The sequence below is a fragment of the Pecten maximus genome, chromosome 11, assembly GCF_902652985.1.
Source record: "Pecten maximus chromosome 11, xPecMax1.1, whole genome shotgun sequence".
Classification (NCBI taxonomy): Eukaryota; Metazoa; Mollusca; class Bivalvia; order Pectinida; family Pectinidae; genus Pecten; species Pecten maximus.
This window is the reverse complement of record NC_047025.1, coordinates 39,651,819-39,665,418: the sequence shown is the minus strand read 5'-3', so window position 1 is coordinate 39,665,418 and position 13,600 is coordinate 39,651,819. Positions and strand designations below refer to the sequence as shown.

Genomic DNA, 13,600 nt, shown 5'->3' with positions numbered 1-13,600 from the left:
GGTTTGTTGGATGTGCACATCAAGGACAGATATGCTGAAGTTAATAATATTTTAAATTGACTACTTAATATGTAGATGGCGGATGTCGCCGATGCCATTTATAATTCTACAATATGTGGGTCCCCGTGTAGATTTCACGTACATAGGTGATGTATTGTTCATAGTATACGAACTACGGAACTGTTAAATATTTCACTTCTTCAAATGATATGCAACAGCTTAGCGATTGGCAAGGTTTATTCCCGACACCAATCACATAGCTAGTCGTGTGCCTTCGATGGTTTTCCCATGACATTTTCCAGAAGTGCAGATAGCGAAGGGGACACCCTTGAGTGTCGAGGGTGATCCCATAGGTGATGTTGTTCCGTGGTTGTTTCGGTGATTAAAATGACCTCTCTCTTTTATGAAAATTTATATAATTCAGATGATACTTTAACTGATATAACTCTTGATTCTCTTATTGATTTCGAAAACATCCCAAAACTAAATATGTATGAATCTGATAAATTAGAAGGACTTATAACTATTGAGGAAGCATATAAGACATTAAGCAATATGAAAAATAATAAAAGTCCTGGCTCTGATGGCTATACCGTTGAATTTTTTAAATATTTTTGGGAACAACTTGGGTATTTCATTGTCCGTTCACTAAATTATGGGTACATGAAAGGAGAATTATCTGTAACACAACGCCACGGTGTAATAATTTGTATTCCAAAAAAAGATAAACCACGTCAATACATCAAAAACTGGAGACCTATAACTTTATTAAATATTATATATAAAATTGGATCAGGGGTTATTGCAAATAGAATAAAATCAGTTTTGGACATAATTGTTAACAAAGATCAATCAGGTTTTATAGCAGGTCGATACATTGGGGAAAACACTAGACTTTTATATGACATTATGAATTATACTGAAGAAAATGATATTCTGGGGATGGTTTTAATGATAGATTTTGAAAAGGCGTTCGATTCTGTTTCTTTTAACTTCATAGCAAAAGTGTTAGATTTTTTTGGTTTTGGAAATTATATAAAAAATTGGGTACAATTGTTTAACTGTAATGTAGGAGCTTCTATTAATCAGGGAGGGAATCTTTCATCATTTTTCAGAATAAAAAGGGGATGTAGACAAGGGGATCCGATCGCACCATATATCTTCATTCTTTGTGCCGAAATTCTTGCTATTAGGCTTAGAAATAACAAACATATTAAGGGGGTAGAGGTTGATAATACAAATATTTTACTTTCACAATATGCAGATGACACATACTTAACTCTTGATGGATCTGAGGAATCTCTTAAAGAAACAATGAATGAATTAAATATTTTTGCATCAATTTCAGGATTAAAAATTAATATTGATAAGACAGAAATTGTATGGATTGGCAGTAAAAAGTACATTGTATAGTCAAGAGAAATTTCTACCTGAACTAAACTTGAAATGGGGAAAAGAAAAATTCACTCTATTAGGAATAGATTTCAGCGTTGATCTACATGAAATGATTAAAATGAACTTTGATAAGAAAATAGTAAAATTAAAAAATATTATTACTGCTTGGAGCAGACGTAACTTAACTCCAATAGGTAAAATTCATTTAATAAAATCATTAATGATCTCCCAATTTAATCATTTATTTATTGCTCTACCAAACCCAGGTGACAAGATAATTAAAAAAATAAACTCTATTTTATTTGAATTTTTGTGGCATAGTAAAGTGGATAAAATTAAAAGAGATATTATTGTACAAGATCACTCTCATGGGGGACTAAAAATGCTCAATACTCAAAATTTTGTTGATTCATTAAAAATTGGCTGGGTTAAGCGACTGTTTCAATCTTCAGGAAAATGGAAAACACTACTAGAAAAATATTTAGACCTAGATAAACTAATGAATATTGGAGGGAACTATATAGATCTATGCCAACAAAATATTAGCAATTCTTTTTGGAAAGATGTACTTAGGGCTTGGTCAAGATTAGATAACTCTACTAATATGAAAATAGTCAAAGGGAAAGCACTCTTGCATACACCTGTCTGGCATAACAAAAATGTTACAATAGGTGGTGGAACAATTTTCTACTCTAAGTGGTATGAAAAGGGTATTTATGTCATTGGTGACTTCTTCAAAGATGTAAACAACAACACTTTTTTCTCTTTTAATGAATTTATTAAAAAGTATAGCATTAACACTAACTTTTTGAAATATAATGGAGTAATATCTGCAATAAAAAAATGTTTACAACACTTTGAATTTGATTCCACTAATTACATGTGTATAACTTTGTATATCCAGTTTTACCTAGCAATATTGCAATATTTCTTAATATTAATAAAGGCTCGAAGATATTTTATGATATTCTAAATTCAAAGAATGATATTACTGCTAAAGGGAAAGAGAAATGGTCTAACGTACTTGATTTCAATTTAAATGATTGGTGTAGTATATATACACTTCCTTTTACAGTAAGTAAAAACTCACGATTACACTGGTTGCAATTTAGAATATCACATCATATCTTAACAACTAATTCATTTCTTTTCAAAGCCAAACTAACAAACAGTCCATTCTGTAACTTTTGTAACTCAGAAATTGAATCAATTGTTCACATTTTTTGGGAGTGTGACCAAGTTCAGAATCTTCTTGAAGGTCTAGATATATTATTAGATGCATTATTTATTCCCTTTAGACTAAATAAAAAAACAATACTTTTTGGTAAATATGATGGTGATTATAAAAATCCATCCTTTAAAGTAGATAATCAAATTATTTTGATTATAAAACAATACATATACAGAAACAGATGTCTGCATAAATCTTTAAATATCAACTCTTTACTCTATTGTATCTATGATCATTATAAAGTCAGAAAATTTTGTAGCTCTAAAAAAGGGGGAAAAGAAAAAAACAAATGTTTGGCTGAATGGAGAAAATGGGATAAACTTTTGCAGATTATGGAATAATACTTTTTTAATCTGTTTTATTGACTTATACATTACACATTTATTTGTATTAAATATTAATAATCGTATACATGTGGTACCTTCTTCTTTTGCTGGAATCCCAGTGTCTGACAATTGCAGTAAATATATAATTGAGTTAATCTACATTTTTAGTAACAAGTCTACCATCCAGTCCTTTCCTCTTTTGGTATATATTGTGTAAAGTATGATATTTATTTATTTTTTTTCTTTTTTTTTCTTTTGTACTCTCTTTGAATAAAATACTTTAAAATATTACAAAGTACTCCCTTCCTTTTCTTCTTCTCCTTCCTTTCTTTCTTCCACTTTTCATCCATCTTCTCTTCCTTCTCCTTCCTTTCCTCTTCTTTGTGTATGTCTGTATATGTCTATATGGATTTTTGTCGTTTTGTTCAAGATTAAATAATATAAATGTTATGATTTGTATCCTGTCCACGTGTATCTGTGTTTGTTTTTATCTTATACCATTGATGTTAGGTGTGTATGTATGTTAGGGTGAGAGGGTGAAACCATATGACGTTAAATATGAAAGGTTTTGGAAGAATATATAGTGTGAAAGCTGAACAATTGAGTGAATAGATGCAATATACATAAATTTGAATGTCAAAAAGATAGAATGTAGAGTGAGTGAGTGAGTAAGTATGTAAATGTTTCCGAAGTAAAATATTTATATGTACCTATGTATAATATGCCTTGGAAAAATAAAACAAATATAAAAAAAAAAAAAAAAAATGACCTCTCCCGTCACCATATTTTGTCGTCTTTGCCATTCGGTTTTTCCAGTCCTGCTATAAGTGTTCCTGGTTAAGCTGTATACGCATTCTTGTGAGTTTTATTTTTCCATCATAACCTACCAAGTGAATTGACTGTATTGGCGAGTATGCAAATTATAGATCCGTATCATTAAAGTTCAGTTTACTGGAAGGACACTTTAAACTTCGAATTTTCTATTGACAAGCGACCGTCGGTATCAAACCATAGGAAAGTAGTATAACACCATACCAAGTATATTATAACTAGCGAATGATAACACCAGAAAGTAAATAAAAACGCGGTTCAGGCAATGTAACGAAAATACAACAAAACAAACTGATTCCACATACATATACGTCTGGTTTTATAACGACAGTATATCTAAACGTTAGAGAGATTCCCTCAAGGACCATAACTTCAGAGAAGGGGGAATCAGTACTAATAACGACAGTATATCTAAACGTTAGAGGGATTCCCTCAAGGATCATAACTTCAGAGAAGAGGGAATCAGTACTAATAACGACAGTATATCTAAACGTTAGAGGGATTCCCTCAAGGAACATAACTTCAGAGAAGAGGGAATCAGTACTAATAACGACAGTATATCTAAACGTTAGAGGGATTCCCTCAAGGACCATAACTTCAGAGAAGAGGGAATCAGTACTAATAACGACAGTATATCTAAACGTTAGAGGGATTCCCTCAAGGACCATAACTTCAGAGAAGAGGGAATCAGTACTAATAACGGCAGTATATCTAAACGTTAGAGGGATTCCCTCAAGGACCATAACTTCAGAGAAGGGGGAATCAGTACTAATAACGACAGTATATCTAAACGTTAGAGGGATTCCCTCAAGGACCATAACTTCAGAGAAGAGGGAATCAGTACTAATAACGCAGTATATCTAAACGTTAGAGGGATTCCCTCAAGGACCATAACTTCAGAGAAGAGGGAATCAGTACTAATAACGACAGTATATCTAAACGTTAGAGGGATTCCCTCAAGGACCATAACTTCAGAGAAGAGGGAATCAGTACTAATAACGACAGTATATCTAAACGTTAGAGGGATTCCCTCAAGGACCATAACTTCAGAGAAGGGGGAATCAGTACTAATAACGACAGTATATCTAAACGTTAGAGGGATTCCCTCAAGGATCATAACTTCAGAGAAGAGGGAATCAGTACTAATAACGACAGTATATCTAAACGTTAGAGGGATTCCCTCAAGGATCATAACTTCAGAGAAGAGGGAATCAGTACTAATAACGACAGTATATCTAAACGTTAGAGGGATTCCCTCAAGGACCATAACTTCAGAGAAGAGGGAATAAGTACTAATAACGACAGTATATCTAAACGTTAGAGGGATTCCCTCAAGGACCATAACTTCAGAGAAGAGGGAATCAGTACTAATAACGACAGTATATCTAAACGTTAGAGGGATTCCCTCAAGGACCATTACTTCAGAGAAGAGGGAATCAGTACTAATAACGGCAGTATATCTAAACGTTAGAGGGATTCCCTCAAGGACCATAACTTCAGAGAAGAGGGAATCAGTACTAATAACGACAGTATATCTAAACGTTAGAGGGATTCCCTCAAGGACCATAACTTCAGAGAAGAGGGAATCAGTACTAATAACGACAGTATATCTAAACGTTAGAGGGATTCCCTCAAGGACCATAACTTCAGAGAAGGGGGAATCAGTACTAATAACGACAGTATATCTAAACGTTAGAGGGATTCCCTCAAGGACCATAACTTCAGAGAAGAGGGAATAAGTACTAATAACGACATTATATCTAAACGTTAGAGGGATTCCCTCAAGGACCATAACTTCAGAGAAGAGGGAATCAGTACTAATAACGGCAGTATATCTAAACGTTAGAGGGATTCCCTCAAGGACCATAACTTCAGAGAAGAGGGAATCAGTACTAATAACGACAGTAAATGTATATCTAAACGTTAGAGGGATTCCCTCAAGGACCATAACTTCAGAGAAGAGGGAATAAGTACTAATAACGACATTATATCTAAACGTTAGAGGGATTCCCTCAAGGACCATAACTTCAGAGAAGAGGGAATCAGTACTAATAACGGCAGTATATCTAAACGTTAGAGGGATTCCCTCAAGGACCATAACTTCAGAGAAGAGGGAATCAGTACTAATAACGACAGTATATCTAAACGTTAGAGGGATTCCCTCAAGGACCATAACTTCAGAGAAGAGGGAATCAGTACTAATCGTATGTGTTTAACCTGTCTATGTGTAGATCACAATGTTAGTATAAAGCATATAGACACCTCTCAAAGTAGATTACTGTTGATATGTGGGAGTGACAATAGTAAGAGATCGTGTTTACAACAGTAAGATATCGTGTTTACAACAGTAATTGATCGTGTTTACAACAGTAAGAGATCGTGTTTACAACAGTAATTGATCGTGTTTACAACAGTAAGAGATCGTGTTTACAACAGTAAGAGATCGTGTTTACAACAGTAAGAGATCGTGTTTACAACAGTAATTGATCGTGTTTACAACAGTAAGAGATCGTGTTTACAACAGTAATTGATCGTGTTTACAACAGTAATTGATCATGTTTACAACAGTAATTGATCGTGTTTACAACAGTAATTGATCGTGTTAAACGTTTAGATGTGTGAGTTTACAACAGTAATTGATCGTGTTCAACGTTTAGATGTGGGAGTCACAACAATAAGATATCGTGTTCAACGTTTACATGTGTGAGTTTACAACAGTAATTCATTGTGTTGAACGTTCAGATGCTGGTACCGAAAACTTTTCATTTAAGGCTCATGATACATCTATATCAAAGCTGATAACACTAAATTCAGGAATTTGTTCCTGGCGGTTGTAGGATGGTGTGATTGTATGTTCAGGTCCCTTGAATCCTGTAATTATATAATGCAGCATTTATTTGTAACACGTGTAGTATTTGTGTAGTAACCTATATATTCTCTCCATTGAAAGAACATATATATATCTACACGTACCACTAATCTCGGGACCTTTGATATACTAAATATTACGATCACAACCAATTTCGACTCCAACTAGCTGATGCACACTAGCGGCTCTAACAACGTCCTCCCCATTATCACCATTAACTTGAAATGATCAAAGCGGGAAATTGTACAATTACACGGTTAACATAAATGATATTTTGCGTCACAATGGAAATTAATTTGAAATTACTTCTACCTTCAACAACTGTCGGTCAGTGTTTTATCAATTTAGATATTTTATGGTTTTTTTTATTTTGTAATAAAACACATAGAGATGATGATGATCATGTTCAAAACATAAATATATATGATTTTTTAATAACTCTAGCATGTGGCATTAATAAGTATACCTATTGTTGTGATATGTATGGTGTTACTGGTAACTACCGGTAATATGGTTACACATATTTTTTAATTCTATCATTATACTTATACCCATATCTATGATTAATGATAATAAGATCATACCGGTAATATAAGAATATAATTAAGCAACCATGTTCGTAACATTGTTTTAATAACTAAAGTCAGATGCATTTAATAAAGAAACACGTGTAATGGAAAGGTTTGAGCCTAATCGTGACACAATATAAAGTGAAAGTTAGATTTTTTTTAATATATTCCTAAAACGGTCAAAGAACACTTAGCATGACATTAGGGCAAATATACAAACAAACAAAATATGTAAAGTATGTCGGTACACACACGCAATTTTTGTAAATGTAGCTATGGTAAGTTATATCTTGTGGTACAGATCGATTGATTTCAGATACTCAAATTTCAAGTTTTATAAAGTGTATATTTACCAATATGATGTGTTACTTTATTCAGTAGTTTATATGTTACTTTAGTCAGCAGCTTATATGTTACTTTAGTCAGTAGTTTATATGTTACTTTAGTCAGTAGTTTATATGTTACTTTAGTCAGTATTTATATGTTACTTTAGTCAGCAGCTTATATGTTACTTTAGTCAGTAGTTTATATGTTACTTTAGTCAGCAGCTTATATGTTACTTTAGTCAGTAGTTTATATGTTACTGTAGCCAGTAGTTTATATGTTACTTTAGTCAGTAGTTTATATGTTTACAAAAGAGATATATCTGGTCTGTTACTTTAGTCAGTAGTTTATATATTACTTTAGTCAGTAGTGTATATGTTACTTTAGTCAGTAGTTTATATGTTACTTTAGTCAGTAGTTTATATGTTACTTTAGTCAGCAGCTTATATGTTACTTTAGTCAGTAGTTTATATGTTACTGTAGCCAGTAGTTTATATGTTACTTTAGTCAGTAGTTTATATGTTTACAAAAGAGATATATCTGGTCTGTTACTTTAGTCAGTAGTTTATATGTTACTTTAGTCAGTAGTTTATATGTTTACAAAAGAGATATATCTGGTCTGTTACTTTAGTCAGTAGTTTATATGTTACTTTAGTCAGTAGTTTATATGTTACTTTAGTCAGTAGTTTATATGTTACTTTAGTCAGTAGTTTATATGTTACTTTAGTCAGTAGTTTATATGTTACTTTAGTCAGTAGTTTATATGTTTACAAAAGAGATATATCTGGTCTGTTACTTTAGTCAGTAGTTTATATGTTTACAACAGAGATATGTCTGGTCTGTTACCTAAGTCAGTAGTTTATATGTTACTTTAGTCAGTAGTTTATATGTTACTTTAGTCAGTAGTTTATATGTTACTTTAGTCAGTAGTTTATATGTTACTTTAGTCAGTAGTGTATATGATACTTTAGTCAGTAGTTTATATGTTTACAGGAGAGATATATCTAGTCTGTTACTTTAGTCAGTAGTTTATGTTTACAATAGATATATCTGATCTGTTACTTTAGTCAGTAGTTTATATGTTACTTTAGTCAGTAATTTATATGTTACTTTAGTCAGTAGTTTACATGTTACTTTAGTCAGTAGTTTATATGTTACTTTAGTCAGTAGTTGATATGTTACTTTAGTCAGTAGTTTATATGTTACTTTAGTCAGTAGTTTATATGTTACTTTAGTCAGTAGTTTATATGTTACTTTAGTCAGTAGTTTATATGTTACTTTAGTCAGTAGTTTATATGTTACTTTAGTCAGTAGTTGATATGTTACTTTAGTCAGTAGTTTATATGTTACTTTAGTCAGTAGTTTATATGTTACTTTAGTCAGTAGTTGATATGTTACTTTAGTCAGTAATTTATATGTTACTTTAGTCAGTAGTTTACATGTTACTTTAGTCAGTAGTTTATATGTTACTTTAGTCAGTAGTTTATGTTACTTTAGTCAGTAGTTTATATGTTACCTAAGTCAGTAGTTTATATGTTACTTTAGTCAGTAGTTTATATGTTTACAAAAGAGATATATCTGGTCTGTTACTTAAGTCAGTAGTGTATATGTTACTTTAGTCAGTAGTTTATATGTTACTTTAGTAAGTAGTTTATATGTTTACAACAGAGATATGCCTGGTCTGTTAATTTTATCAATAGTTTATATGTTAACAATAGATATATTCATCAATATAGATTCTAACTAAATGGACCTCGCTCCAGTATGATTTATATCAATCTACTCATCAACCAACATACCTAAAGAGTTGTTATCAGCATTTCTATTTAGTCTCGGATTCTTTGCCGGAAAAATATTGAGTCTTGTGGATTTAAAAACGTTCTAACATAACTTTCGTTTTCATAGAAACATTGATAAATTATCATATTCAAACGGATTGCCACTGTCTAGACTCTCACTTTTCCAAATGAAACGGACAAACAGATTAATTTTCAAAGCTCATTTTTCTAAATATTACGAAATTCCAAACGTAAGATCTACCTTTCCCAGATAAACGTACAATGATCTAAGGCTGTGAATAGTGTTTTTATGTTTACATGCTAAACTTCAAACATAATCTTATCTATGTAGACAAATTCGTGAAAATATGCCGCCAGCTATGGGTGTATAGATAGAGGAAACTGACAAACAAAAACACAATATTTTTCTCTCTGCGATTTTATTGGGTGGAGTCAGTGTATAAACCATTCAAATGCTTTCAAGTAATAAAAAAAATTAAAACCGAATTTAGGAAAAAATCCAAAAGAAAATTTACATACATTAACTTATTATAAAATATTATCTTAAGTACACATTAATTTACAAAGGGAATTACACAAAAACACCCTTCGTATTCAGCACTACAAAATATTTTCATTTTTGTTCAAAAGTTTGGAAGTTATATAGTTACAGTGGGAAACAGGATGTATCAAACACATATCAATACCCTTCGTACTTCCCCTGGGGGGATAATCAATATCATGATTTATCAAAATGATGCACGAAAAAAAGCAAAAGATGACATATCTTCAAACAAAATTGATATTTAAAGCTTTAAAAAGTATTACAATGGCAAGATTGAGAAATGTATACCGCGAACCACAAAGGGAACTGCCGGGTGGAGTTGCCCTTTCTGTGTTCCCCTTTCTGATTGTTATAGTTGTTGTATAAGACACAGAACGTAACCCAGGTATTATACCTGGACAGACCAGAGCTCATTCGCGATATCAAGTCACCTGTTTACAGTTCGACATCTCCAGTAGACCATGATACGATGTAGTAATATAATATTGTGCATTCCTGAATATTTCGCTACTTTGTAAGCTATTAATGGAATGTTATCACGTGACTTGTAGTGCAGCGCTGTAAACAACGTGATATCGCAAACGATCTTGTTATGTGGTCTAACAGCTTCAATATAAACGCTGTATTTTGTCAGTTATTTTTTCTGATAATCATGAATTAATGTGTTAATTTGTTGGTATATTTGTCTGTCCAGAATATCCCAAATCACGTGTGCGCAGGTATACTATATACTAGTTATAGGTGGTAAAGCATGACAGAGTGTAATCCATGCTCCATAAAACGGTTGTTTCAAGGCCTACAATAACACCCATACTAATATAAAATCATAATACTTTGGAAGTTTTCTGACTTGTAGAAATAGATTTGGCCTCTTCCCCTGAAATTTAGACATAATGACAAGAAGATGTCAAATGATATAGCTCAGAAGACAACCTCGAACAAAATGAATAAAACAAAATGTACGACCCGATATCAGCGAAACAGTTTCTATGAACCAAGTCTGTGAATATACCAGGTATTGGTTGTGAGCACGCTGTTCAGCACCATTCATTACATGAATTGCTTCCCTTTATTTCATGTTACCTCTATGATGTTATGTTTTAACGAAATGCAAAAACGTGACAAGAAAAAAACAACCGCTCTCTCCCTGCAGGTAAATAACAATATTTTAATCTGAATATTACATTGTGTAATAGATGTACTGTATAATTTTACTAAATTACTAAAAGATTGATCAAACGGTTAGTTTATGATTTACATAGTAATCAGACAAAAGTAGCGTGTGTTATTTCAACCAACACACTCCAATCTAACGTTCAAACACTTTAACTTAATTTAAATAGTAAAGGGAAATGCACTGACCCGGAATAATAAAGGTCGCTCGACGATTTTTTTTTCAAAATTCATGGAAACAAAATACTGATTTATTTAAAATCATTTCCATATATTTAATAAACAAGAAAAAAAAGATTAAAATACAAATGAAAATTAAAAACACCTAGAATTGAAATAAATAAAACATGACGTATCGGCAAACTGAGTGCATGTCACTTGGTATGAGAACAATCCTTACAGCCTGGCGACTGTGGGGTATATACTGCTGAAAGACATCACGGTTATATACCTTCTGTTAAACCGGGTACAAAGGTACAGACCCCTGCACAATTACAACAAAGAAGGATATTTCGGGTTGGTGAAAATATACGTCTCTACGAAATCGTGGTTTCAATAAATACACTGTAGTTTTGTCTATAATGAATAAAATCCGCCAAATTCTGGATCATTAGACTATGTGTTCCCTGTCTATGATCATGGTCTATCAGAACATTGCCACGAACCTTTTAACTATCCCTTCTCCTCACATTAGCTGGAAATAAGTACCGACCACTCCTCCCACCTTCTCGGCAAGTCCGGGTCGCCAGTAATACCTTTAATAGTAGCTAAGTGTTGCCATGTCGTGCCATATCAATAACTGGTTAAATAAATACTGATTTCTATTGCTGCCTCCGAGGTCATAACAGAGATGAATGACCTTTCTCTTGATCCTAGATTTTAACTTCTTTCTTGTGTTAAACATGATTGTTTCCTCCTCGGTGTTGACCAACAACAATTGATTTAATCCACATTCAACTGCCTTATGCCTTTACAGATAAGTTTATTCACGTATCGCTGACACACATATCACCACTGATCTAGAAAGGTCTTTCTGATATCATGACGTACACTACGATGGCATTAGAGATACGTTGCACGTGCCATGTGCTGCGCTATGGACATGTCCTTGATCGAGGTACTAGGTGCTTGTCAGATTGTGTCATATAGGCCAACAGTATGGCAGTTAAGGATCATGTGCGTATAGCAGACACTTTTTTGTATCCTGCCTATAACAAAAATGTCGCAAAAATCCTAAACATTCAAAATAATGGAGAGAATGAATAAATGTAGTAGTTGTTAAAAGGAGGAATTTATACACAGGTTAATCAAATTTGGTCACATGTAATCCCGATAAAACAAAACATTGCTTCTGGATTTCTCCTCGTCGTACAAAACCTAGTGGAACGTGGGATGAAACCCAACAGGTCAAGGAGCGAACGGACACTTCCGGATAACACGGGATGATGAGAAGTGACGATCCACACACACATGCATTCAAGAATCTGTAACATCCACAATGCATATAAACTCTGAATAACGTCAACGAATTCCAGGCTCCAACAAAGATTGAAAAAAACGTTGGTATTCATCTTCCTTTTCGCGTTCTTCCCAGAACTTATACTCCACTAAAATTTCGTTCTTGGAAAAAATACTCCCAAAATACATTTATACAAAATGTCTTAAACTTAATTCGTCCTCACTACAACTTTATAGAGATCTGTCCTTAGGACAAATACGGTGCCAGGGAAGATGATCACTGGGTAACACGTGACATCACTGGGTAACACGTGACCCGGTCTCGTACATCCTAATGGAACAAATGGATGCGGCTGTACGAGACGGAATAGGAAAGTTTGGTTCAGTAGGTAGTTGGAGTCTCGCCGAGTTCCATCAACTTCTTGCGAAAACGCCATGGCTAAAGCGGGTTATCAAACAAATCATGTCCAACGGGCGTGGCCTTGGTATTTCTCTTGGTAAGAAAACCAAATTTCCCTTCTTGACCTTTGACCGAGAACTGGTTCGACTGCTGTTTCCGTTGCATCAACCCGCCGAAGCCAATGTGTGCCACGGTAGCACAGGTCGCTGGAAGGTGCATATATTTGTTTCCATGACGATCAAATTATAGCACTCATCAGGACAACAGGTTGAAAAACATTGTGGCTAAACTCAGGTTCACTGCAATTACTAAGACTAACAGCTGGCGCTGCTGTACAAAGTCCTGAAACATAGATAATTCATATAAGCATGACGGTATATCAACCTTAACAGAAATTGCAATACACAAATTAACAGTCTGAACATGCTCTACACAATGTATTGCACACATTGTAGTTTTTAGCAAGTACCAAGTGATACACTTGCACGCTTCGAGTATGATGAACTTTTTTGTAAAATCAACTAGGAATCGCTTTGCACTGCCGAACTTCAATAAGTTCCTTTCAATATCAACGATTACTAGTATCGTAACGGAGCCGAAAGATGTGCAGTCATCTAAAGGGAGATTACTGCTGTTAGCAATCTTAAACGTTCGACACATTTTCTAAACATTTACTAAATG

The 13,600-nt window shown here is 33.4% G+C and overlaps 1 protein-coding gene across 1 annotated transcript in view; it reads right to left on the bottom strand.

Annotated features, from left to right (window-relative positions):
• Positions 1–9,744: 9,744 nt before the first annotated feature.
• The window catches only part of LOC117338238 (junctophilin-1-like), a 77,136-nt gene continuing 73,280 nt past the window's right edge, over positions 9,745–13,600 (bottom strand). The window contains exon 5 of the mRNA XM_033899501.1: positions 9,745–13,261. Coding sequence (XP_033755392.1) covers positions 13,175–13,261 — 87 coding nt within the window. The 3' untranslated portion in view covers positions 9,745–13,174. The remainder of the gene's footprint in view (positions 13,262–13,600) is intronic.